Source organism: Mustela putorius, unplaced genomic scaffold (assembly GCF_011764305.1).
Source record: "Mustela putorius furo isolate JIRA1106 unplaced genomic scaffold, ASM1176430v1.1 tig00003867_pilon_pilon_pilon, whole genome shotgun sequence".
Lineage (NCBI taxonomy): Eukaryota > Metazoa > Chordata > Mammalia > Carnivora > Mustelidae > Mustela > Mustela putorius.
Genome location: NW_025422019.1, coordinates 9,146,651 through 9,174,004, shown reverse-complemented (window position 1 = coordinate 9,174,004; position 27,354 = coordinate 9,146,651). Strand labels below are relative to the sequence as shown.

The 27,354-nt window shown below is 44.4% G+C and overlaps 1 protein-coding gene across 2 annotated transcripts in view; it reads right to left on the bottom strand.

Moving 5' to 3' along the window:
* The window catches only part of SCTR (secretin receptor), a 75,773-nt gene that overhangs the window by 40,769 nt on the left and 7,650 nt on the right, over positions 1–27,354 (bottom strand). For both annotated transcript variants that reach the window (XM_004759759.3, XM_013060084.2), the window contains exon 2: positions 14,105–14,225. In XM_004759759.3, the coding sequence (XP_004759816.1) occupies positions 14,105–14,225 (121 nt within the window). The remainder of the gene's footprint in view (positions 1–14,104; positions 14,226–27,354) is intronic.

Here is a 27,354-nt window from a genome sequence, read left to right as displayed (position 1 = left end):
AGAGCTGATACCGGTGGCACTGGTATCACACCCTCCGGGCTGACCCTTGGTTGCAGCAGACTGGTGCTTCTGCCTCCACGTGACATTGCTCATGTCCTGAACACAGTGGCACGCTGTGATAGGGGTGATGTCCTCTTCCAGCCTCGATGCTGGGAACAGACCTAGTGCTCCCAGTGCGAGGAGCCCATCCCTGGTGGCGTGCTCTTCTAGCTGGTATGTGGTTGAATGCTTTTCATTTTAATAGTTACACTTTTTTAAAAAAAAGATTTTATTTATTTATTTGACACAGAGAGAGACGGCAAGAGAGGAAACACAAGCAGAGGGAGAGAGAGAGGGAGAAGCAGGCTTCCTGCTGAGCAAGGAGCCTGATGCAGGGCTTGATTCCAGGACCCTGGGATCATGACCTGAGTCAAAGGCAGCACTTAACCAACTGAGCCACCCAGGCACCCTGACAGTTGCACATTTGTTTAAAAAAAAAAAGAGAATTTAATATGTATTAAGCAGTTATAAGATGAGCATATCACATCTGTGATTTTATAGCTATTAATATTATATATTATAATAATAGTAATATTATATTATATTATATATATATATATAATATTACATATATTATTATAAAAGGAGGTTAAGTTAAAAAATAGTCAGTTGAAGAAGTTGGTTGAGCTCCTGACTCCTGATTTCGGCTCGGGTCATGATCTCAGGGTCTGGAGATCAAGCCCCATGTTGGGCTCTGCACTCAGTCTGGAGTCAGTTTGAGATTCTCCCTCTCCCTCTGTCCCTACCCCCTGCTCATATTCTCTTTCTTTTTATTTGAAAAAAAGATTAATTTTTAAAAAGTGGGGCGAGAACCCTTGTACGCTGTTGGGGGAATGTAAACTGGTGCAGCCGCCATAGAAAATAGCACAGAGGCTCCTCAAAAAATACAAACAGAACTACAACGTGATCCAGCCTTCCTGCTTCTAGGTATATACCCCAAGGAAAAGAAATCAGGACCTCAAAGAGATATCTGCACTCCCACGTCCACAGCAGCATCGTTTTCAGTCGCCAAGGTTGCAAACAGCCTATGTGTCCATCGAACAATGATGGGTAAGGAGGATCCCCGTGCAATATTACTCAGCCTTTAAGAACGAAATCCTGCCCTTGTGACAACACGGATAAACGTGGAGGACACCACCAAATAAGCCAAGCCAGACGCAAAAAGAGAAATGCCGCGTGATCTCACTCCCATGTGGGATGTGAAAGATTCAAGCTCATCAGAGCAGAAAGTAGAATGGTCACCAGGAGGCTGGGGTTGGGGGAGATGGGAAGATGTTGGCCAGAGGGTATGAAGTTGCGGTTAGGAAGGATGAATGAGCCCAAGATGTAATGCACGACATGATGAAAAGCAAAGTCCATTGATTTAAAGAGAAAACATTCAGACAGGCAGTACAGGTGGTGTGCTGGGCTGGAGGGACCGTGGCCAGGGAAGCCGGCTGGTACTGCGTGGTTCCTAGATGCTTGCAGGGACCTGCTTTGCACTAGGGTGTGAGTGGAGGGTGTGAGTGGAGGGCCTCAGCTCCCACTTCCCACCAGGCTCCTGCTCTGAGTAGGGGGAAGGCCAGCACAGGTGCGGCAGGGATGGGAGGACAGGAGGGCGTCCTGGCACTAGCCCTTCTGGGGCTCCTCTGGGGGCTCAGAACTTGGGTTGCTGCGGGCTCCTGGTGGGTTTAGATCTTGAGCCCCGGAGCTCGTTGCCTGAACTGCGGGTGAGGAGGTGTCCAATGAGATAAGGGATGGAGGAGCTTTGTAGATGGGGGTCCGGTTCACTGAGCCAGTAGGGAGGGGTCACTGCCTCCAGAAAGGCAGGGCTAGAATGCCTACAGATGAGCTGCTGTGTGGGCAAGCAGGGCTCAGAGCAGCGTGAGCGGTAGCTCTTCACCATTGCTGATGGACACTGTCTGGCTGGAGGGCGGGGATGGAAGGCTGGGGATGTTCTGAGTGGAGAGACAAGACAATGTTGGCCCACAAATGCCATCTGGGGGGGTAGGGGGTGCCTACCAAGTGCCCGTAGCCACGGAGGACAGCACTGGAGCCTGAGCTGAAGCAGTGTCATGGTGGAGATAGAGTGAGTTTTGGACACAAATCTCCCTTGAGCATGCCTCTTACCTCCTCTATGAGCCTCAGTGTCCTCATCTGTAAAACAGGCATAGTAACATTCCCCCAGGATTTTGGTGTGGATTAAACGATTTGTGTGTGCAGGAGAATATTTTCTGATCTATTAATCTCCATTCCGCCCCCTCCCCCTTTTTTGTCCTTCCTCCTCGGCCTGTTGGCTCACATTCTCAGAAGTGGGCAGATAAACTTGGAATCTTCCTGGCTTGGGTTTCCAAAGGCTGTGGTGGGGACGGGGGTGAGTTGGTGGGAGTGGGGTGGGGACAAGAATTCTGGTGTAAACAAAATGCTTGGCAGAAAACATAAAAGGAGCAAGACTTCCCTTGGACTGGGGAGGTAAGGAGGGCACGCAATGAGCAGGACCTATAAGGTTCCAGAAAAAGACTTGAGTACCCTGCTGCCCGGCCAGCCCTGGATGGTGGGGTAGCCCAGAGGAGAAATGGCTGTAGGGACCTGCCTGGACCAGCAGGACCACGGAGAGCCTCGCAGAGCCCACGCTTCCCAGAGGAGTCCAGAAGTCTGTTGGCCACCGCCCTGTAGAGCCAAGCTCAAGACCACTTGGGCTCCCCCAGATACAGCGGTGCCATGTGAATCTCTGATAGTCCAGCCAAGTTGTGGGGAAGATCCAGAAAATACCAAGGCTTAGGTTATCCCGTCCTAGGAGAGTGGAATCAGAATGAAAGGTCCAGAAAACGGAGAAAGTTGTTTTTGCCCACTAGAGTTGATGGATAAAGATTGGTCTCCTTTATACTTGTGAAGCCCCTGGCACTGGGCCAGGCCCCAAGCAAAGGCTCAGTGACCTCTGCTCCCTCTGTCCCATAGTCCTGCTGTCCTGAATCACCCACTGTGCCATAGAGAGGTGGCCCAGAGACAGATCTGGCGATGGGGAGGGGGCTGAAATGCAGATAAAAGTGACCCAAGAGGGCAGGACCAGGCCTGGGGCATCTCTCCATCCCCACCCAGCCCAGTGCCTGGCATACAGCCAGTCATCTGCTAACTGCATGTCTGCCCTGTGTCCACCCAGAGGGGAGCATCTGTCCTTGATTTATTTATAAATGAGCTCAGATGACCTGACGATAACCTGGGACTATTCCCGGAGCTATGTGTCAGGCTGCAGTGCCATGGGGCCAGGACCAAGCCAGGCCCCCCAAGGCCCTGCTGGGGTGGGCAGGGTGTCCTCTGTCCCTCCAAACTCCCTGCACACTTCCCGGCTAATGGAAGTCACCAGGGAACCCAAGTTCCCTCATGCCTTGCCCCTCTGGTCCTCTCCTAGCTTCTACTTCTGTGATAACCCTCTCCTCTTACCTAGAGCTGCTATATCCATCTCTCAAGTGCCTCCTGCCCCCCGTCCCTGCTCACCGCCATTCACCTGTCTCCTCCCCAAGACCCCTCAGTGTTTCAGGGACCCCTGCAGTTGCCTGTTCCCTGGCCTCATCCTGTCTCCCTTTGCCTTTCTCGGCTACCCTGGCCATCCAAGGGGCAACCTGGTGAGGTTTTCTGGGCTTTGCTAATGAGCTGATCTGTAGCATTAAGTCAAGAAAGGTATTGCCCTCCTGGTGGTGGCTGGACCACACAAGGAAGTGGTCAGGACAGAATCAATGGGACTGAAGTCCCAGGTGGCAAAGATATTTCAAAACCCAGCACAGGGAGGAAGAGCTGAACAGTCTGGGTGGGGGGGTTCTTTTTAAACCACAAAACACAAGCCGTTTCCGGGGATAAAATGTGTTGGGAGTAGTGAGTTCCCCACCACTAAAAGTATGCAAGCAGAGAGAGGAACAGGATTAGCAGACTGGGAAATAAATACTTCAGACATTGCATGGAAGTTGCGGGAGGTAAGAAGAAAGACCCTTCGATTTCGAGGCTGAAGGCTGCTTTCTTTGAGGCGAGCTCTTGAGCACTATATGCTGAGCCCTTCCCCCACTCTGGCACTGGGCAACTGGACCCTGACCCCATAGAATCCCCCTCATCCACCCTGATAACTCTTCTTTACCTGGCCTGAAGGTCTTCATTTCATGCCACCTCTTACATTAATTAAAGATTAATTGACACTGGGATGTCTGGGTGGCTCAGTTGTTCAAGAGTCTGCCTTCAGCTCAGGTTGTGATCCCAGGGTCTTGGGATCGAGCCCCGCATTGGGCTCCCTGCTCAGCAGGAAGCTTGCTTCTTCCTCTCCCCCTGCTTATGTTATCTCTCTCACTGTCAAATAGATAAATAAAATCTTTTTTTTTTTTTTAAAGATTAACTGACATCAATAGTCGTTTTTTTTTTTTTTTTTTCCTGATTTCTAACTCTTAAATCCCTTCTTGGGAGAGTGAAAATATCAGTCACTCACAACTCAGTCTGAGTTGCAAACTACAAAATCCTTAGGATTTAGAGTCAAAAGATGGGGGCTGAGAGTCCTGTTTTAGCTCTGGGAGATCCTGAGTCTCTCGGTGCCTCTATTTTCCTCATCTGTGAAATGGGTTTAATAATGGTACTTACTATACAAGTTGGAAACTAAAAAAGAAAAAGCCTGAAAAGTTACACAAAACTAAGTTACTTGTTTCTGAAAAATGAGCCAAGATCTCTTGTGCCCAGGAAAGAAGCTGCGGGGTGGTGAGCTGTGGGCAAGGTGGGCGTGTCAGGCACTGGGGGTGGAGCCAGAGGGAATCCAGAAAAGGAGGAGCTGGGAATGTTTCCTAGAAAACATTGCATGACAGGGAGCCCGATTTAGGGCTCCATCCCAGGACCCTGTCCAATAAATGAAATCTAAAAAAAATAATAATAATAAAACAAATTTTAGAAAACATTGTGTGAAAAGCCAGCATGTCTGAAATACTGGTGCAGGCTACGACGTAAATGAACCTCATAAACCTGCCCAGTGGAAGAGGGCAGATACAGAAAGAAGGTCACCTACTGTAAGATTCCACTTAGAAATCCAGGATCAGTGAACCCAGAGAGACAGAAAGCAGAATCGTGGTTTCCAGGGCAGGAAAGGGGGGCAAGGAGGAGTGATTACTTATTGGGTATGGGATTTTCTTTTGGGGTGATGAAAATGTTTTGGAACCGGAGGGGTGCTGGCTGCACAGGGCTGTGAATGTCCGGAATGACACTGAATTGTTCTCTCTACAATGGTCAAGTTACTATGTGAATTTCAACTCATTCACCCCTTCCTCCTTTCCCTCCAGCCCTCCTGCCAAAAAAATCAGCCTGTTCCCCGCTGCCCATGTTCTTCAGGACTGGGGAACCAGCTAGCAGAGTCAAGAAGAGAAAGGGCATGGCATGTCACCACTTGGAATGCAAGGATACTACGGCCCAGAGACGATTAGTGTCTTGCTCAGAGTCACACAGCCCCTAAGAGACAGAGGAATGCACCTGTCTCTGTGATTGTGGAGCCCACACCTTTCCTGATACCAACTCTCTGGAACATTCTTCCCTACAGAGAGCCAAAGCCCTTCCACCAGGCAGCTTGTGTGTGTGTGTGTGTGTGTGCGCGGGGCGGGGGGGGGGTATCAGCTTCTGTAAACAGAGCAATAAATAGCCCGGTAGAGCAGTCCACACAGCTATTAGGGTGACCCTGAAACGTTCCCACAAAATGCTGGGAAGGACTTGGCCACCTAACCCGGAATAGCTGAAGAGTTAATTTTTTATTTGTGATAAGTGTGCTGGGCTCAGTGACAGCTCCGAGAGTGGCATTTCCTGTGACTCGTCTGGGGATCAAATATTAACCTCCTCCCCGGGGGAGGACAGGACAGCTTAACCATTAACCCCGGGCCCCTAGCCAAGAGTCCCACTGGCCCCTCCCACTTTAGACGCCAGAATAGATCCTTGTTAGGGCCGGAGGTCCTGAGGGCCCGTAGGCCTGGGTGGTCCAGGGACCTGGGCAGGCGGCCTAACCCCAGCCCTCGGCCGGCCTGGTTCTGGTGTGGACAACCGCTCCAACAGCTTGCCCCCTTTGCAGTTTCTCTTCTCCCTCCATCTCGGAGGGAGCTGTCCCCCCACCTAGGCCACACATCCATCCCAAACTCCGGGATGCATGCTCTGCTCTGTGTTTTCAAGTGCTCCGCAGAGCGCGCCTGAAGACTTTTCCAGCCGCTTGGGTACTTGGACATCTGCCTCTAGGGCTTTTAGATTAGGCTTTCAAAGCAACAGATGCCCTTTCCTAAATGGAAATTGTGGAAGGCCAAAGTGCCAGATCCAAGAGGCTGAGCCTGTGTGGTGGCGGGAGGGGGACAAGTAGGGAGGGTGTGGGAGGAGCCTGGCCTCTTTCTCACTCACCTGCCCAGGCCTTGCCAAACATTGTTAAATACTCCAAACTCAGCACAGCCCTCTTCCCATACTAACTCCCAAGCCCTCTCCGGAAGATGGGGTGGGCTCAGGGCCTTCCCCACGGCTTCCCATGGGGGTTAGAGGCAGAACCAGGGTGAGAGTCCCTCATGAGCTTTCTCAGACCTGGGTGCACAATCAGGAGCACGTGGGAGCCTTAAGGAAAAGGGATGACCAGCCCCGACTCCAGATCAGTCAGCCCAGAACGTGGGCCTGGGCACACTCACAACCACCCCAAGCCCTGTGAAGGGGAGGTAGGCATCCATAAGGCGCCTGGCTAGCAGTTCATAGATAGAGGAGTCTCCCGGGGCATGGCTGAGCATGCAGGCAGACAGAGGGCCCAAGCAGAGCCTACCCTTCCATGGCAGAGGTCAGCTGCACCAGACCTGTGGGCATTGAGGAAATCATTCCTAGAGGAGCCTAAAAAGCAGAATGCTTGGCAGAGTGAGGAAGAGGGAATGGTGTTGTGGCAGAGGGATCAGCATGTGCAAAGGCCTGGAGGCACAGAGAATCTGATATCTTCAGGAAACTGTAGACAGTGTGGTTGAGCCAAAGGGAAATGCTTGAGATAAAGGCATGGATGAGGGCCAAGCTAGGCACTGGACTTCATCCTGGAACCACTGAAGAGCACGGGGACACTTCAAACACATCACATGCTCATTCTTCTAAAATAAGCGTCCCTTACAGTCTGTCTAATTTATGTACTTATCTTTCAGTAAGAGCTGAAGTTTTCAGGGCTGAATGAAAGACCCATGGCCTGTTGCTGGAATTTCAGGCATTCCTTGGGGGACATGCAGGCAGAGGCCAGCTGCCAGCTCTGCAGCACCAAGGTCTGGTCTTGTGGGTACCTCATTCTCTCTGGTTCCAGACACCGCGTCAGGGGTAGCAGGAGGGCTCAGGGAAGCAGGAGGCTCAGGCTCAATGGCGCCCCCCAGTGAGCACCGCAAGACCACAATCTGCCTTCCTTTTTTTTTTTTTTTTTTAAAGATTTTATTTATTTATTTGACAAAGAGAAATTACAAGTACACTGAGAGGCAGGCAGAGAGAGAGAAGGAAGCAGGCTCCCTGCTAAGCAGAGAGCCCGATGCGGGACTCGATCCCAGGACCCTGAGATCATGACCTGAGCCGAAGGCAGTGGCTTAACCCACTGAGCCACCCAGGCACCCCACAATCTGCCTTCCTGTGAGCAGCTTTAAAGCCAGCAGAGAGGAAGGAAATGCTTGACTGTGGGAGGTTATCTGATCCCTGCCCCTAGTGCAACAGATGAGCGTTGCAACATCCGACTGTTTTGTCCCCACTGCCCAGCACTCCCCGATTTTCCTCCTGCCTTTGACTGCTCCTGACAATTGTGTAACCTGGACCCCCCTGCCATCTGTACAGAGGAGTTCCCCAGCCCTGAGCTCTCCTCTGAAGTCGCAGCTCTGCATGGCTGACATTCACCTCCTGATCTTTGTCTCTCCTCCCCCCAGAATACCTGGCCTTCCTTGGCCCCATCTTCCTGATACGCAGGCGGGACACTCAGGAGTCATCCTGGACACGTTCCCTCGCACCCTGCTGCCAAGGCTGTTCATCATCACGTCTTGCCTGGGTTACCATCCAGACCTGTCTTTCATATGTCCACTTCTCTCCACCTTCACTTATTCCTCAGGAGCAGACCTTGCTCATATCTCCTTGGTCTTTATCTTTTCTGCACACCCCAACCTCATTTGCAAATTGTTAGCCCCTGAATCCCGTTGTATGAAGGCTTTCTCTAGCCACAGGAGCCCACTTTCCCCCCAAGGACAGCAGGTTGGGAGGGCAGGGGAATCAATGCTCCCACCCTCAGAAGCACGTTCTAATTGATGGGGAATTGGTGGGTAAATATCCCAGCTCCTCTGTCCCCCCCATCCCCCAGGCGTGTGTCCTGAGCTGGTTCCTAATGTGTCCCCACTGCCTACAAGCAATAATGCAGCCCATCTGCCCCAGCGTGAATGGCCAGCTAGCACCATTCGACAGGCTTCTAATCACTTGCCCTGTTTGGAAGGCATTACACCCCTTCTTCATCCTGTTCTCCCCCATCCCTCCGTATCCAGTATCAAGTTGGCAAACGCTGCCAACTTGAGCCCCTTGGGAAAAGATGGAAAACCGTCTTCACTTGAGCAGTGGTTACCAAGCATCTGTTAAAGTTCTAGCTGTATTGCGCATAGTGATAACGCCACCGTATTTAGGGGACTCCTTCCCTTCTCTGCCTCAGCTCCCCCCAGTCCTCTACTGGTGGTTCCTGGGGTAGCTGCCGAATTAGCTGCTTGCGTTTGAATCCTCCTCCCAGTTCCTGCTTCCAAGAGCCCAGATGACCATAATCTATTGCCTGGACCACTAGCTTTCCAGTGGGCATCTCAGAATGTCCCTCCGTCTTTCTCCAACCCACCTTACAGACTTCCCAGTACATCTCACCCTTTCTTCTGGTAACTTTTTTGCCTGCCAGAAACAGGTACTCTTCCCTCCCGCCTGGAGGTATGGCAGCCTTTTTATGACCATGAGGCAAACAGCACATGCTAAGCAGAAAGACAGAAGGATTCTGGGCTCTGGTGATACCCTGGAACTTTGCACAAGTTCTGAGTTTCTGTAACGTGGGAAAAAAAAAAAACAACAACAACAAAAAACCCAAATCCCATTTGATGAAGCTAGCCTAGCAAGCTTCTGCTACATGTGGAAAAATACATCCCTCAGTGATTAAAGAGGAGTCTGTGGTCCTTTTTTCTCACCATTGTATCCTTTGTTCTCCTCATTCCCACCTCATAACAGTAAGTGCTATATTTCATGAATGAACGCTTGTAATTTCACATCAACTTCATAAAAAAACATCTGGAAATGGAGGCCCAGAGACATTAAGTAACTTGTTCAAGGTCACACAGTCTGTCTAATTTATGTACTTATTTTTATTTTATGTTGAGACCGAGAGAGCGAGCAGGGTGGAGGAGGGGAGGTGCAGAGGGAGAGGAAGAGAGAATGTTAAACAGATCCTCTGCTGAGCATGGAGCCCTTACATAGCTCAATGAGAGACTTAATCTCACAGCCCTGAGATCATGACCTGAGCCCAAATCAAGTCAGACGCTAAGTGATTGAGTCACCCAGACACCCCCAGTCTGCCTGGGCCCCTCTCCTCCTCTCCCCTCCTCTTCCTCTTTCTTTTTAAACATTGAGGTAAAATTCGCATAACAGAGATGGAGGCTGCCTTCCCTTTTAGCTCACAGCCCATTCCGCAGTCATTGCCACCAGTAGTCAGGTGCCCTGTGAAGGTGACATGGGAAAGGCGAAGAGAGGAGAAGGAGGCTGAGGCAGAGGAGGTGAAAGGAGGGAAAAAGTATTGTGTAGCAGGCAGAGCTGCTGGGGCACAGCCTAGTTCTAGACAGTGTCTGCTGGAAAGGGGAAGGAGTCCCCGACCCGGCCATGAGGCACCGTGAGAAGCTGGATGACCAGGACACCTGGGTGGCTCAGTTGTTGAGCCTCTGCCTTTGGCTCAGGTCGTGATGCCAGGGTCCTGGGATCAAGCCCCACGTCGGGTTCCCAGCTCAGCAGGAACCCTGCTTCTCCCTCTCCTACTCCCCTTGCTTGTGTTCCCTCTCCCAAATAAATGAATAAAAATTATTAAAAAAAAAAAAAGGAAACTGGATAACCAACAGATCAAGAACTTCAAGAATAAAGGCCATGACGTGGAGGGAAGACTTTTGCAAAAAGGTGTGTATGGCCTGTACCCCAGTAAACTGCATAAACTAGATGAAATTGTTAAGTTCCTATAAACACACAACCTACTGAGACAAGCAGGAACGGCTAGAAAATCTGAGCAGACCTCTAGCCAGTAAAGAGATTGAGTCAGTAATAAAAAATTTCCATTTCCCAACAAAGAAAAGTCCAGATGGCTTTGCTGATGAATTCTGTCAAACATTTAAAGAATGAACACCAATCCTCCTCAAACACTTCCAAAAAGGAGAAAAAAGAGAACAACTTCAAAATCATTCTAGGAGGCTCTCATTATCTTGTTACCAAAGTCAGACAAAGAAGTCAGACAAAGATGATAAGAAAACTACAGACCAATATTAATGATGAACAATAATGCAAAAATCTTAAACAAAATACCGGAAAATTGGAATTGAACAGCATAATCCATTAAAAGGACTATACACTATGACCGAATGAAATCTATTCCTGCAAGGTGAGGATGGCTCAACATATGAAAATCAGTCAGTGTAATACACAACATTCAGGAACAGAGAACAAAAACCATATGATCATTTCAACTGACGTAGAAAACGCATGTGACAAGGTTCAGTACATTTCATGATAAAAACACCTAACAAACTAGGATAGAAGGAAACTACCTCAACATAATAAAATCCATACGTGAAAAGCCCAGAGTGAATATTATACTCTTTGGTGAAAGACAGACATCTTACATCTTCATGTAAGATGAAGAACAAGGCAAGGATGGCTGCTATCACCATGTGTGTACAGAGTAGTCCTGGAAGTCCTACTCATAGCTATTAGACCAAAAAAAAAGGAAATAAAAGGCATCCAAATTGGAAAGGAAGACGTAAAATGATCTCTGTTCACAGACAACATACTCTTATATGTAGAAAATCCTAAATATTAAAAAAAAAAAACCTGTTGAGCTAATAAATGGTCTCAGCAAAGTTGCAGGATAGATACAAAGTCAACACACAAAAATTAGTTGTATTTCTGTACATTAATGAGGAACAACTGGAAAAGGAAATTAAGAAATGAATCAAGGAGTGCCTGGGTAGCTTGGTGGTTGGCATCTGCCTTCGGCTTGGGTCATGATCTTGGGGTCCTGGTATCAAGCCCCAAGTCTGGCTCTCTGCTCAACAGGGAGCCTGCTTCTCCTTCTCCCTCTACCACTCCCCCTGCTTGTGTGCTTCCTTTCACTCTCCAATAAATAAGTTAAATTTTAAAAAAAGAAAAGAGAAATGAATCAAAACAAAACACTCAGGAATAGACCCAACCAATGAAGTTAAAGACTTGCAAGCTAAAAATGAAAAAATGTTGCTAAAAGAAATTAAAGACACAAATAAAAGGAAAGACGTGTTGTGTTCATGGATCAGATGACTTAATATTGTTAAGATGTTGATACTATGCAGAGCAACCTATAGATTCAATGCAACCCTTATCAAAATCCCAATAACATTATTTGCAGAAATGAAAAAATCCTTCCTAAAATTCATATGGAATCTCAAGAAACCTGGAAATAGCCAAATCAATCTTGAAAGAACTAAGTAGTAAGTCTCACGCTTTCTGATTTCAAACTTACTACAAAACTACAGTAACCAAAACAAACAGTGTAGTGCTGGCAGAAAGGCATATAGACCAATGGAATAGAATAGAGAACTCAGAAATAAACCCTCATATATATGGTTAAATGATTTTTGACAACGGTGTCAAAATCATTCAACAGAAAAAAGGTTTTCAACCTGTGGTATTGAAAAAACTGGATATCCACATATGAAAGAATGAAGATGGACACCATAAACAAAAAGGAACTCAAAATGGACCAAGGACCTAAATTTAAGAGCTAAAATTATAAAAATCTTCGGATAAAATATATGGGAAGAGCTTTGTGAGATTCAACTTAGTAATGATTTATTGGATATGACATCAAAAGCACAGAAAACGAAAGTAAAAAATAGATGAATTGCACTTTATCAAACTCAAAAACTTCTGTTCATCAAAGGAAACAATTAACAGAATGAAAAGACAACCTATATAAGAGGAGGGATTATTTACAAATCATAGAGGTGAAAAGGGGGTAAGACCCAGAATATACAAAGAACTCCTAAATTCAACAGCAAAAATCGTAAACAATCCTATTTTTAAATGGGCAAAAGACTTCAATAGACATTTCTCCAAAGAAGACATACAAATGACCAACAAGTACATGAAAAGATGCTCAACGTCACTCATTATCAGTGAAATGCGATCAAAACCACAATGAGTTATTACCTAACAGTCATTTGGATGGCTACTATAAAAAACAAACAAACAAACAAACAAACAATAAAATAGCAACTGTTGGTGAAGATGTGGAGAAATTGGAACTCATGTGCACTGCTGGTGAGAATGTGAAATAGGAAAATCACTATGGAAAAAAACAGTATGCCAGATCCTGAAAAAATTAAAAATTAAGAAAAGAATTACCATATAATCCTGCAAATGCCCAGGGTTTGGGGAGAGAGAGGGATGAATAGGTAGCACACAGAGGATTTCTAGGGCACAGAAACTACTCTGTCCAATACTATAATGGCGGACACACGTCATTATACATTTGTCAAAACCTACAGACTGCACACCAAGAGCGAATCCTAATGTAAACCATGACTTTGGGTGGTAACGTTGATCAATGTAATTTCATCAATTGTAACTAGCATCACTCTGTTAGAGGATGTTCGTGGGGGAAGTCATGTTTGGGTAGGGAGGAGAGAGTATATGGGAACTCTACACTTTCTGCTCCATTTTGCAGCAAATTGTTCTAAAAAATAAAGTCTATTTAAAAATTCAAATAACATACAATTAGCCATTATCCATTCTAAAGTGTACAATTCAGTGGAATTTGGTACGGAGTATCATGCAACCATCACCTCTATCTGAATCTAAGATATTTTCACCACACCAAAAGGGAACAGCTAAGAATTACTCCCCATTCCCTCTCCCCTTGCCCCTGGAGGCTACCCATCTAATTTCTGTCTGTATGGATTTGCCTGTTTTAGATATCTCATATAAATGGAATCATACCATTCATGGCCTTTTGTAACTAGATTTCATCACTTAACATGCTTTCAAGATTCATACATGTTATAGCATGTATCAGTACTTCATTTATTTTTAAGACTGAGTAATGTTCCATTGTATGTATAGACTACATTTCCTTACCCATTCATCAGTTGATGGACATTTGGGTTGTTTCTGCCTCTTGGCTATTGAGACTAGTGGCACTGTGAATACGTGTGTATAAGTCTTTGTTTGAATACCTGTAATGGATTCTTTTCTTACTGTTACATGCCTCCTTATCCTTAGATGGGGGGGAGCTAAAAAGCAGCATAGAAATAAAATTAACATTTAAATATCAAATTAATGTTATTTTTAAATGATTAATAATATTGTTTAAATGAATAATATTTAAGAACTAAACAGTACTTAACACACTTTATCATTTCGTCATTATAATCCCAAAGTAGATATTATCACCTCCATTATGTAGATCAAGAACCCGAGTCTCAGCAGGTTAAATAACTTGTCTGTGGTTACACAGCCAGTGAGTGGAAGCCAACATTGGACCCCAGGTTTTTCTGACCCCTCGCTGACTCTGTGACTATCTCACTCATCAAACTGGCAGAGGAGACGAGAGAATGGATAAGAGGATAAAAACACAGACTATATCCACGAGCCCCGAGGAACAATGAGTGGTGATGATCTGGCTTTTTGGGTATGTATCAACTGCTCGTTGGGATCATTCCAGGCCCTCTCCAACCCATCAGGTGATTATCTGAATGAATACAGCTAGTCTAGCTCCCTCCATCCCCAAGCATCCCAGTCTCCCTTACCCTAGTGGGATTAGTGGGACTAGTCCAAGCATGGACTAATGTGGGTCACATACCTGGGGCTGGCTGCTCTGTGCCCAAGTCTCCTGGATTCTCTTCAGAGAGTTCTTGTAGGCACTGGTCCTGTTCCTCTTGCAGCACCCGCATCACATCACACAATCCAGGGAGGGCACCCACCTGCAAGTCCAAAACCCAGATTGCTCATCACGGCCCCTAACTAATGTGTACCACAAAAAGACTTTCTGTGCATGAGAATGGGGCCAAACAGTGGGGATTCAAAATGAGGAAAGCAAAATCAATGCCAGGATAAAGCTCCTCACAGTGAGGTGGAGGCAGCCACTCCTCAAAGAGAATTCAGATCAGGGCTGGGACAGCCAGGACACTTGAACACAATATAGCTTGTCCACTGAAAATCTTGCTCTTAGGTTTCCCAAGAGTCCTGAGCCCAGTGAGTTACTTGCTTTCAGGGCACGCTACCATTATTAGTCTGTGAGACTTCATTTGTTCCAACAGTGTTTATTTCTCAGGTTTGGCAAATTTGGTTTTGGTTTGAAGGTCTTTGAAAGCTGTGCTTGACTATTTCCCAGTTCCCTAGAAGAGCGTCTATGGCCACCCCAGGCAAACTGCGATGGACAGAGGAGTTAGACAGGAAGGGTTAGCACACAGTCCTGGCTTCCTAGCTCTTCCTAGAGTAGATTTCCAGAGCATGCTCGCTTCTTTTTTTTTTTTTTTTTTAAGATTTATTTATTTGACAGAGAGAAATCACAAGTAGACAGAGAGGCAGCCAGAGAGAGAGAGAGAGAGGGAAGCAAGCTCCCTGCTGAGCAGAGAGCCCGATGCGGGACTCGATCCCAGGACCCTGAGATCATGACCCGAGCCGAAGGCAGTGGCTCAATCCACTGAGCCACCCAGGCGCCCTGGCTCGCTTCTTTTATTCATACCTGACACTTGATAAATATGTCAGTGATTGGGTAAATGAATGAATGAATGAACAAAAGAACAACTGAAAAGATCAATGATTAGACTCCTACTTTACTTTCTACAGTGTATGGAATTTTAATATTAGAGTCTTTTCACACACATTATTACCTTATTTAATCCTCAAAATAACTCTGTAAAGAGACCCAGGAAAGGCAACTGAAACCCATTTTGGTTAGGGCATGTGACCAAAGGCCAACACCTAAGGTTCCTGATTTCAGAGACCAGCCTTCCAAGAGGTCAAGGGCCAGCTTTTATATGCTCCTGTTGACCTTGCACCAATGCTTTGCAGGTGGAAATGTCAACATAATGGAGCAGGGGGAGAAGTCCCTGGGGATAAGGCCATGCTCCGAAATGGCGCAAATCAACAAAAGATCTGGCCAGAGAAGAGCAGCTAAGATAGCACTGTCTTCCAATGATTCCAAAGACAAACATAAATTATCTGATTATCTCTTATTTTGGGTCTTCCACACTCTTCACTAATGCATTCAGAAAGTATCTATCTGCAGGGTGCCTGGGTGGCTCAGTAGGTCAAGCATCTAACATTTTATTTTGGCTCAGTTCATGATCTCAGGGTCATGAGATGGAGCCCTGTGTCAGACTCCGTGCTAAGCTTGGAATCTGCATGAGATTCTCACCCCCTCTGCCCTACCCCCAACCCCTTCTTGGCACTCTCTCTCAGGGAAAAAAAAAGTATCTATCAGCTGTCAGCAAATGCTCTTCTTCAGCTACTCCCTGATACCAAGTGACTGGGTCTGTGATGCCCATGAAACACACACATCACATCCCCTGGCCCAGAGCTGTGATCATCTGCAACAAAGCTACCACAGGAACACCTGTGCCCACCCAGCATAAAAACCATACTGTGCTCATTCCTTCCCCAGTCATCCCCCCTACATTTCCATCTCACCTGACAACATAGCAAATGACTTCATCACATTGCTTTGATGACTCTTATATTTAGACTCTTAACATTGAAACAAGTGGCTTCCCTAAGAAAACAGTCATTGTTAGAACCAGCAGGCAGCCCCATATACTCGTGCTCTTGTCCCCTTGTGGGGCTCTGCCCAGTCCTTGCTGAAGTTCATCATCACCAGCAGCCTCTGGCTTTTTGGCATAGGCAATAAAAGAGTTTCAGTGGAAAAATCCACCTACAGGTTGGCAGGCTGCCTTTAGTTCACTAAGGATCTCAAGTAGGCACACATTCTGTTCAGTGCCACTTTGAAACTGACATTACCCTTAAAAATGTGAGTGACTGCTGGAGGTAGTGTGAGCAGGTACAATCTTTTAAATGTCATCATATATTAAGTGTCACAAAAATGTTCATACCCTTTGGCCAACTGACTTTACTTCTAGGAATCCATCCCTTATAGGAAAAGCTTTATATAGAAAGATTCTCTTGCAGCTTTACATTTAGTAGAAACAAAGAGATAAACTTCAGCTTTCAGGAAGATGTAGTACATGTACCTTTTCCCTATTACTCCCGTTAAGTACAACAAGAAATCCTGGACATCATATACAAAACAAGCATAAAAAGATTCTGAAAGGTGGAAAGAAGGCAAAGTGGCTAAAGACCTCCTGACTCAAGGAAGTGGAAAGTTCCCTGAAGTTTCTTTTCTCTTTGTATAACCCATTATTAAAACTGAATAAGTTAGCCATAAGAAAATGCAGCCAGGGGCGCCTGGGTGGCTCAGTGGGTTAAGCCGCTGCCTTCGGCTCAGGTCATGATCTCAGGGTCCGGGGATCGAGGCCCGCATCGGGCTCTCTGCTCAGCAGGGAGCCTGCTTCCCTCTCTCTCTCTCTGCCTGCCTCTCCATCTACTTGTGATTTCTCTCTGTCAAATAAACAAATAAAATCTTAAAAAAAAAAAAAAAGAAAGAAAATGCAGCCAGAGGCAGACCAAAAAAAACCCCAGTAAAAGCCTGCTCTCTCAAGCCAAGGGCCAGGAAAGAGGGAAGGTAGCAAGACTGAAAACATATAGACAATAACTGCTCTACAACAGCCAAACACCACAGAAAAAACTGTGGTCAGGTGGGGAGCCAGGACTTCTGCCTTCCCTGGGCTGTGACATCAGTGCCCAACCTCCCTGCCAAGGTGGTGGCAGAGATGGCCAAGTGGGGAGCTGAAAATTCATCCCTGCTGTGTGCTAATAAAGGTCCCCCAGCCTATGATGTTTGTAGAGACTGGACTTCCACCCTAATCCAGAAGTAATGAGGTGCTCCTCCATCTCCCCAGTGGGGTGCTGTCTCAGGTGCTGAATGAAAAGAATGGTCATCCCAGAATCCTATACTCAGTAAAAGATATCTTCAGAAATGAAAGGGAAATCGAGACATTCTTTTTTTTTTTAATTTAAAAGATTTTATTTGTTGGACAGAGATAAACATAGCAAGAGAGGGAACAAAAGCAGGAGGAGTAGGAGAGGGAGAAGCAGGCTTCCCACTGAGCAGGGAGCCTGAAGCAGGGCTTGATCCCAGGACTCCGAGATCATGACCTGAGCAGAAATCAGTCGCTTAAGGACTGAGCCTCCCAGGGTTCCAAATCAAGACATTCTTAAAGGATAAGAAAAACTAAAATAATTCATTGCAGCACCCTACCCTAAAAGAATGGCTAAAAGAAGTTTCTCTAAACACAGAGGGGGGCCTACTGGGCACTCACAATTTTCACCACCAGCAGTGGTGATGAAACCCCATCCACTGCTGTGTTATAAGATCATGTGCGAAGCTGATACTCCCACCCCTCACTCAGCAGTAAGGGAAGATCATCTCTTCCTTGCCAGTGTCCAGTAAGGCAGAGTGGGGAAGCTGGAAGTCTACCTGTCAGAAATGGGGTAGCACCCACCCCCTTCCCCCATCAGGAGAAGCCAACTAAGACAGGTTTAAATAAGATGCAATCTAACAGCAATACAAAATGTCCTGTTTTCAGTCAAAGATCACTCATCATATTAAGAACCAGGAAAATGTCAAACTGAATGAGAAGAGGTGATCCACTGATGCCAACACTGAAGTGACAGGGATCTGAAACAATTTGAAAAAGACTATAAAGCAGCCAACAAATGTAGAGATATAAACCTCAGCCAAAAAAGAAAGTCTCAGCAAAGAAGTAGAAGATATCAAAAAATCAAATGTAAATATTACAACTGAAAAAGACAATAACTGAGGTAAAAAGCTCGGTAGAAGGTCTCAGCAGAATGTTGGTGGCATGGGGGGACATACAGAGGAAAGAGTCACTGAGCTAGAAGACAGGACAGTACAAATCTCTCAATCTGAACAACACAGAGAATAAACCAAAAATAAAAATGAACAAACTTCGAGGCACCTGGCTGGCTCAGTCGGCAGAGCATATGACTTTTGATCTTAGAGTTGTGAGTTCAAGCCCCATGTTGGAGCTTCAGTAAAAAGTAAAATAAAAAAATTGAATAATTCAGGAAGAAAGAAAGAAAGAAAGAAAGAAAGAAAGAAAGAACAGACTTTCAGGGTTATCCAGGACAGCAGAAGCACAATCCCATAATAGGAAAAATGGATACATTGGACTTCATTAAAAATTAAAAACATTTCTGCTTCATGAAAAACCATATTAAGAGGATGAAAGGTGGGACGCCTGGGTGGCTCAGTTGGTTAAGCAGCTGCCTTCAGCTCAGGTCATGATCCCAGCGTCCTGGGATCGAGTCCCACATCGGGCTCCTTGCTCGGCAGGGAGCCTGCTTCTCCCTCTGCCTCTGCCTGCCATTCTGTCCGCCTGTGCTTGCTCTCTCTCCCTCTCTCTCTGACAAATAAATACATTTAAAAAAAAGAGGATGAAAGGATGAGTTACAGATTGGGAGAAAATATTTGCAGTCACATATTCAAGAAAGGACAGGTATCTAGAATTTATAAAAACATTCAAAACTCAACAGTAAACAAAAAATCTAGTTAGACATAGGTAAAAGACATGAAGAGACATTTCACAGACAACATACAAATGGTAAATAAGCACATGAAATGGTTTTCAAAATTATTAGCTATTAAGTGAATGCAAGTTGAAACCATAATGTGTTATCACTATACATCTATCATAATAGCTTAAATTTTAAAAATAGTAACAACAGATGTTGACGAGGTTGTAGACAAATTAGATCATGCCTACATTGCTAATGGGAATGTAAAATGATATAGCCACTCTGGAAAACAGGTTGGCAGTATTTTAATAAAAGCTAAATATGCAACCTTTATATGACCCAGCCATTGCACTCCTAGGCCTTTATCCCAGGGAAATGAAAACTTATATTCATGCAAAAATCTGTACATGAATATTTATTTATAGCAGCTTTATTCATAACAGCCCCAGATTGAAACAATCCAGATGTCTTCCAGTGTGAATAATTGAACAAATGATGGTGAAACCATAGTATGAAACCACTCAGCAATAAAAAGGAACAAACTATTGATACAGGGGCCAACCTAGGTGAATCTCCAAGGAAGTATGTGGAATGAAAAAAGCCAATCCTAGGGCACCTGGGTTGCTCAGTGGGTTGGGCCTCTTCCTTCAGTTTATGTCATGGTCTTGGGGTCCTGGGATTGAACCCTACATCAAGCTCTCTGCTTATCAGGGAGCCTGCTTCCCCCTCTCTCTCTGCCTGCTTCTCTACCTATTAGTGATCTCTGTCAGATAAATAAATAAAATCTTTTTTAAAAAAAGGAAACAAAGCCAATCCCAAAATGTTACCTACCATACTGTATGATTCTGTCTATATAACTCTTGAAATGACGAAGTTATATAAACAGCAGATTAGCGGTTATCAAAATTAAGGAATGGGTAGGAGTGGGAGGGAAGGGGCTGTGACTGTAACAGGCACCGTGAAAGATCCCTGGGGTCATAGAAATGTTCTGTACCTTGACTGTATCAGTGTCAATGTTGGGGTTGTAATAACGTACTACCTATAGTTTTGTAAGATTTTATTACTGGGAGAAATTGACAAAATGCTATGGGGGGGAGTCATTCTTATTATTTCTTATGGCCTATGAGTATCTCAAAATTAAAAGTATAAATCTTGAAAAGAGACAATCTAAATACCCAAGGGAACACTCAACTAACATTCAACATGATATGTAATGCTATTATCCTTTTTAAAAATATTTTATTTATTTGGGAGAGAGAGAGAGAGAGTGCAAGAGAGAGAGAGCCAGGAGAGAAGCAGAAGGAGATCAGACTCCCCGCTGAGCAGAGAGCCCAATGCAGGGCTCAATCCCAGGACCCTGATATCATGACGAGAGCTGAAGGCAGACGCTTAGCCAACTGAGCCACTCAGGCACCCCTATAATACTATAATCTTGAAATTACATTCAATGTGATAGTTTCAGCCATGATAATTCAGAAAACTATTCAGCAGTATAGACTATTGATGTTGACCCCAAGATATTAAATAAGCATGACACAAAGTTGTATAATAGTATGATTGTAAGGATGTACAATGTACCATATTTTCAGAGGAAACCTTGAAGAGAATACATGACAGTATTATGAAAATTACAGGAAATTTTAAAAACAATATGTAAATATAGAGAAAGGTAGACACTTCATTCCATGTCTCCATTCCCATTCCTACCTCCAGCTATAACCTCTCTGGCAGAGACTACTCTTTGTCTCCTTAATAATTATTATTCCTTTCCTCCACTGCAATCAGAATTTAACTGGGCATATGGTTGCCCATCTGGAGACTGGAGTTTCCAATTTCTCTGCAACTAATGCGTGCCCACGTGACTAGGTTCTAGCAATGGATTAGAGCAAAAGACATGTGTGCAAATGCTATCTTTTGCTTTTAAAAGGAAAGGAACACACTTCCCTCTTTCATGTGTGGATACAGTGATGAGCCATATTCAGTCATGGGGAGGAGGGCAACACTTCAGGCTTGACTCCCCTGCCAGATTCAGAGGACAAAATCCATCCTGGACTTCACTGGTGAACTTCCACATGCCACAACATCCTATTGGTATTAATATAGACAACATAGCTCATAACAGACTTTGGAAATTTACTGCCAAGGACAAGGAAAGAGGCATTATCCTAATTAGAATCATTGATCTCAATTCCCTATGGGAGTTTATACGTATGACCTCATGGCGGATGGAGTATACTTCCTCACGTGGACTTGGCCATGTGCCTGGCCACTGGGATGCTAGTAGTTGTGATATGAAGAGAAGCTTGAAATATGTTTGCACAGATATGCTTGCTCTCTTGCCTTTCTGCCACCTGGGGTATCCCGCTGGTCTTGGAAGAATGAATAATACACATGCAGCAGACTTGAACCTAACCCTGGGGGCTGGAGCCAAGCCAGCTGGATCAATACAACACCTATTGTTGTATATTACTGAGATGTTTATGATTGTTACGCAGCATAGCTGACTAACACAGGGCAGGAAACAGATTCTAGGGCAGCATTTAGGGAGTGAAGTGTGCCATTTAGGGAGTGAAGTTCCTTTCAAGACGTGGTGATTTGCACTATGGGATTCAAGAAAGAGTCACTCCTGCAGAGAAGACTCTTGAAAAAATGGAGGAAGGTTAGAAATGAGAGGACACCTGCACTGGAAATATCTCTCCAAGAAAAGCTCAGTTTCCTTGGTGTTTTCCCCTTGGACTACAGAAAAAATAATAATCAGAGGACAGTTAAACTTTTTCTTCTTACCCTATGTTTCCTTTTTTTAAAATCGTAGTAGAATATACATAACATAAAGTTTAGTGCTTTAAAATTTAGAGATAGAATATACATAACATAAAATTTAGTGCTTTTAAGTGTACAGTTTAAGTGTACAGTTCAGTGGCATTAAATACATTGACAATGTTGTGCAACCTTCGTCACGATTTCCCGAACTTTTTCAACATCGCACCAGGAGCTCTGTACCCATTAAGCAATAACTACCCATTTCCCTCCTTCCATGATGACCTCTGGTCTACTTTCTGACTCAACAAATTTTCTTATTGAAGGTATTTCATGTAAGTGGAATCATGGTATGTGTTCCATGTCTGGTTGACTTCCCTTACTGTGTTTTCAAGATTCATCCATGTTGTAGCATCTATCAGAATAGCATTCCATTGTCAGACTGAATAATATTCCATTGGGGGTATACACCACATCTTGTTCTTCCATTCCTCTGCTGATGGACACTCGCATCTCTTCCACCCCTTGGCTATTGTAAATAATGCTGCCATGAACATGAGTGTGCAAATATCTGAGTCCCTGCTTTCGATTCTTATGGGTGGATAACCAGAGACAGAGCTGCTGGATCACATGGTAATTCTATGTTTACTTTTTTAGGAACCACCAAAGGGTTTTCCACAACAGCTGCACCATTTTACATGCCCACTAGCAATACACAGGGGTTTTGTTTTCTCCACATCCTCATCAACTCTTGTTATTTTTTTTTGTTTTACTTTATATTTTTTAAGACTTTATTTATTTATTTATTTATTTAATGAGAGAGAGGAGGAGCAGAAGGACAGGAAGAGGGAAGGGAAAGAATCTGAAGCAGACTCCACGCTGATTGCAGAGCCCAACATGGAGCTCAGTCTCACGACCTTGAGATCATGACCTGAACTGAAATCAAGAGTCAGAGGTTTAACCAGCCCTGCCACCCAGGTACCCCTGTTTTACTTCATATGTTTTTAAAGTAGGTTCTACACTCAATGTGGGGCTCAAACTCAGGACCCTGAAATCAAGAGTCACACATTCTATCAACTGAGCCAAACAGGAGCCCCTATTTTTGTATTGTGTTTTAGTAACAGCCATCCAGGTGGGTGTGAAGTGACTCATTCCACATTTCTTTTACCCCGATCCTTCCATTAAAATGTAATAAACCAAAATAATTCTGTGTTGTAGTGGCCTGCCAGCAGCAGCATTCTGCTGAAAGGACTGAGCCCATGGCTCCAGATGGTGAACTGCAGTTAAGAAAAGGGGCCCTCGGGGAACCCCTGGGTGGCTCAGTCAGTTAAGCAGCTGCCTTCGGCTCTAATGATCCCAGGATCCTGGGATTGAGCCCCGCATGGTGCTCCTTGCTCAGCAGGAAGCCTGCTTCTCTCTCTGCCTCTGCCTGCCTCTCTGCCTGCTTGTGCTCTCTGTCTTTCTGACAAATAAATAAATAAAATCTTTTAAAAAGAAAAAAAGAAGAGAAAAGGGGCCCTTGGGGTTGCTGGGAGAGGCTGGGAGGACTGTGTTCAATGGAGCAACCACCCAGGAGAGGCACTGGAGGAAGAATAAGTGGAAAACAAGACCCCTTACGATCTAAATTAACCTAGAGAAGGGAAGGAGAAGCTGCATGTGTATTTATATGTATATTTCTATATGATTATTAAACATAATTTTACTTAAAATTCACAGGAGAGGGGCACCTGGGTGGCTCAGTCATTTAAGTGTCCAACTCTTTGTTTTGGCTCAGATCATGATCTTAGGGTCCTGAGATGGAGCCCAAAGTCGGGCTCCACGAGCTCTTCCCGGAGTCTGCTTGGCATTCATTCTCTCTCCCTCTTTCTCTGCCCTTCCCCTCCGTGGTCTCGCTGTCCCTTTCTAAAATAAAGAAACAAAACCTTTATAAATAAATAGATACAGAATGAAATAGAATTCAAGGAGAAACAAATGAAGATGAAAGAACTGCTAACATTGTCCTCAAAACAAGAGCTACAAGTCCTCAAAAGATATCTTTAAACAGTTAAAAAGTTCAAATTTGTGTATATATGTGTTTTCTATCTTTTACTTGTACTAGAGCCAAGAAGTTTGTCATGAAAAATAGCAGTTTCCTTCCCTAACCTTTACCTACTTTCCAGAGGCAACCATTTTCAACTCTTTAGCGGCTCATTTGGTTTTTATCTCCATATTGTTTTTAAGATTTTCTTAAAGTAATCTCTGCACCCAGCGTGGGGCTCAAACCCATGACCCCAAGATCAAGAGTCACATGCTTCTCTGACTGAGCCAGCCAGGCACCTCCCATATTTTAAAATTATATTTCTTACACTGCTACTTCTTGGTTTGTTCATCAGAGACACTATTTAAAACTCTGTTACGGAAGACAAAGATTTAGATGTTTTAAAATCTTCCTACATACACTTCTGTCCCCCATATGTTTAGTTTTTTAATTTATATTTCTATGTATATTTAATTTGAATTTTAATATTTGATTTAATTTTTAGTTAGATGAATGGTCTATATTTATAATGTCTTGTTTTGACTGTGACATATCGTTCACCGCTAAGTCTAGCCATGTAAAATGATTATGTCTCTTCTCGTACATTTTGTTTTTCCTGAGGTCAATAATTACTTTGTTTTTTTCATTTGATTAGTGTTCTCTGTACATATGGCTAATTTTTCCAAGTGCTCTGACTGGTTCAAGAGACATCTATCAACAGTTGTATTTGTTTTACCTCTAGGGACCTCTCTGCCGGCCCTCGCTCCTCTCACTCCAATCCGGGCCTGATGCCTGGCTGTGGTTTGGGGTACCCTCTCCTCCACTCTTCTTCTTCTTTTTTTTTTTTTAAGATTTTTTTTTTTTTTTTTTTTTTTTTTTTTTGTTGATTAACATGTGTTTTATATGTTGTATATGTTCCATACCATATTCTTTTTTTTTTTTTTTTTTTTTTTTTAATTTTTTATAAACATATATTTTTATCCCCAGGGGTACAGGTCTGTGAATCACCAGGTTTACACACTTCACAGCACACACCAAATCACATACCCTCCCCAATGTCCATAATCCCACCCCCTTCTCCCAAACCCCCTCCCCCCGGCAACCCTCAGTTTGTTTTGTGAGATTAAGAGTCACTTATGGTTTGTCTCCCTCCCAATCCCATCTTGTTTCATTTATTCTTCTACCCACTTAATTTTTTAAAGATTTTATTTATTTATTTGACCCAGAGAGAGAGATCACAAGTAGGCAGAGAGGCAGGCAGAGAGAGGGGGGGGGGAAGCAGGCTCCCCACTGAGCAGAGCGCCCCATGTGGGGCTCCATCCCATGACCCTGAGATCATGACCTGAGCCAAAGGCAGAGGCCTAACCTGCCGAGCCACCCAGGCGCCCTCCCCCACTCCTCTAACTAGTCTTCACTTTCATAGATTTCAAGTCATTTTCCTTGCTTCGCTTCCTTGTTTTGCAGAAGCACAGTCTCTAGTTACTTCCTACGAAAGCATGTGTGGGAGATAAACTTTGAAATCTCGGCAGGAACAAACAAGCTTTTATTAATCTGATAATTAATCAAATTTGGCAGAGAATTCTGGGTTGAAAAGAAATTTCCTTCCAAGTTTTGAAGGCATTTCTCCTTCTCTCTCCCAGTATCGGTAAGAAATCCAATTGGGCTTCACAGCCTTTTGTACGTGACTTCTGTTTTCTCTGTAGAAATACTCAGGATTTTTCTCTTTAGTTGCTTTTAAATTCATTGCGGAAATGCTTCTTTTTTTATTCATTGGTTAGATACTCAGGGGACATTTCTATTTGAAGATTTGTGTTCTTCATGTCTGGGAATTTTTAAAATGTTATGTGATTTATTTTATTAGTTCCTCCCTTCATCGTCTCTATTCCGTCTTCCTAGAATTCATATTATTTGAATAGTGGACAACCCAGATGGACCATCTAATCTTTTCACCTTTCTCTACTCTCCTACCCTTGTGTCAGATGCTCTTTTTCTGAGGTACTTCCTTAGCATCACCTGTTGAGTTTCCTAATAAATGTTTTGTTATTATACACTTAATTTCTACACAGCTTTTCTTATTCTCTGGTGATTCCTTTTCTCTAACACTCTCTTTCCCACATTCTTTATTCTTAGATCCGGCATCCTTTTTTTTTTTTTTTTTTCAAATTAAAGTTAGATTTATTTATTTTTTTAAGAGAGAGCGAGCATGAGCAAGGGGAGAGAGAAAGAGAAAGGGAGACAGACTCAGGCAAACTCCCTCCTGAGTGTGGAGACTGATGCGGGGCTGAATCCCAGGAGATCGTGACCTGAGCTATAGTCAAGACTCAGACACTTAACTGCCTGAGCCCGGTGCCCCTACATCTGGCACCCTTTTTAAAGGACTGTATTTCAGAACATTAACTGTAATCATGTGACCTTTTTCTCCTCTCTGCATGGTGGATATTTCCTCTTTTCCTTTTGTTTGTTTTCATATTGGAGGACTTTCTCAGTACCATATGTATATATGTATATACACATAGACACACACACATACACACACATATTATCATATGTGATATATATGTATATAATATATATAACATATATGTGTGCATGTATATGATTGAAGTATGGTTGACACACGCCGCTACATTAGTTTCAGGTGCACAACATAAGGATTCCACAAATCTATACATTAGTGCTGAGCTCTCCTCCAGAGTAGCTACCATCATAGTCCCTTTGGTTATGGTGCCTGTGCTGTGCTCAATGCCATAGTTAAGACTGAAGCATTAATGGGATCCTTAGAACCATGGTGAGCGTGAACAGTTTGTTGCCTTTGCTGTACAATAAATAATCAGGCTGAGTGGGTCCCCACAATCAGGACCTATATTTCTCCTCTATGCTCAGAGCCTTTCCAGGGCTCTGCAGGCCAATGGGACCACTGGTCATCAATCTCACTCTTCCTGGCACACATATGTAGGTTGGTATCCCCCCCACCACTGCTACCCTTACATCATTCACCGTACATTCCCCAAGATTTATCTCTGCTTCATTGCGGTCTCGTCTTGTTCCCTTTGACTTTGTGGGTTTCTACCTTTGTGATTCCTTTACTAGCACATTAAGGATGCTTCCAGGGACAGAGTAGATAAACGCCTGCAGTTAATTTGTCATTTGAAACTGTCCTAATGTAACACTTACACATCCTAATGTAACACTCAAATATAATAGAAATGTGTATTTGGTGTTCGTCTCTGGTTCCTGGCATAGTGCTCCTAAATCCCCTTGCAATTTCCTGAGCATTAGGGGTGAGAGAAGCATCTTTTGTTATAATATTGGGTCTTACGCCTCAGTTTCTAATACAAGAGCCTCTAAGACCCTTGAGATCTCCAAAGTGAGGAGTGACTTTGTATATGCTGATAAGATGACTGGAGGCTGGGGGCCCTAGATATGGGGGCTGGTTACCAGAAAGACCAACCATGTGGTGAGAGATTGGAACTTCCAGCTGCCCTTCTGACCACAGGAGATGGGAGAGAGGGCAAAGACTGAGTAAGTCACCAATGGTCAGTGACTTCGTCAATTGTGCCCCTGTCATGAAACCTACATAAATTTCCTACATCAGGGGTTTGAAGAGCATCCATGTTCCCCCTTCCCCACCCTCTGCATCTCTTCCACTTGGCTGTCCCTGACCTGTGGCCTTTATAATA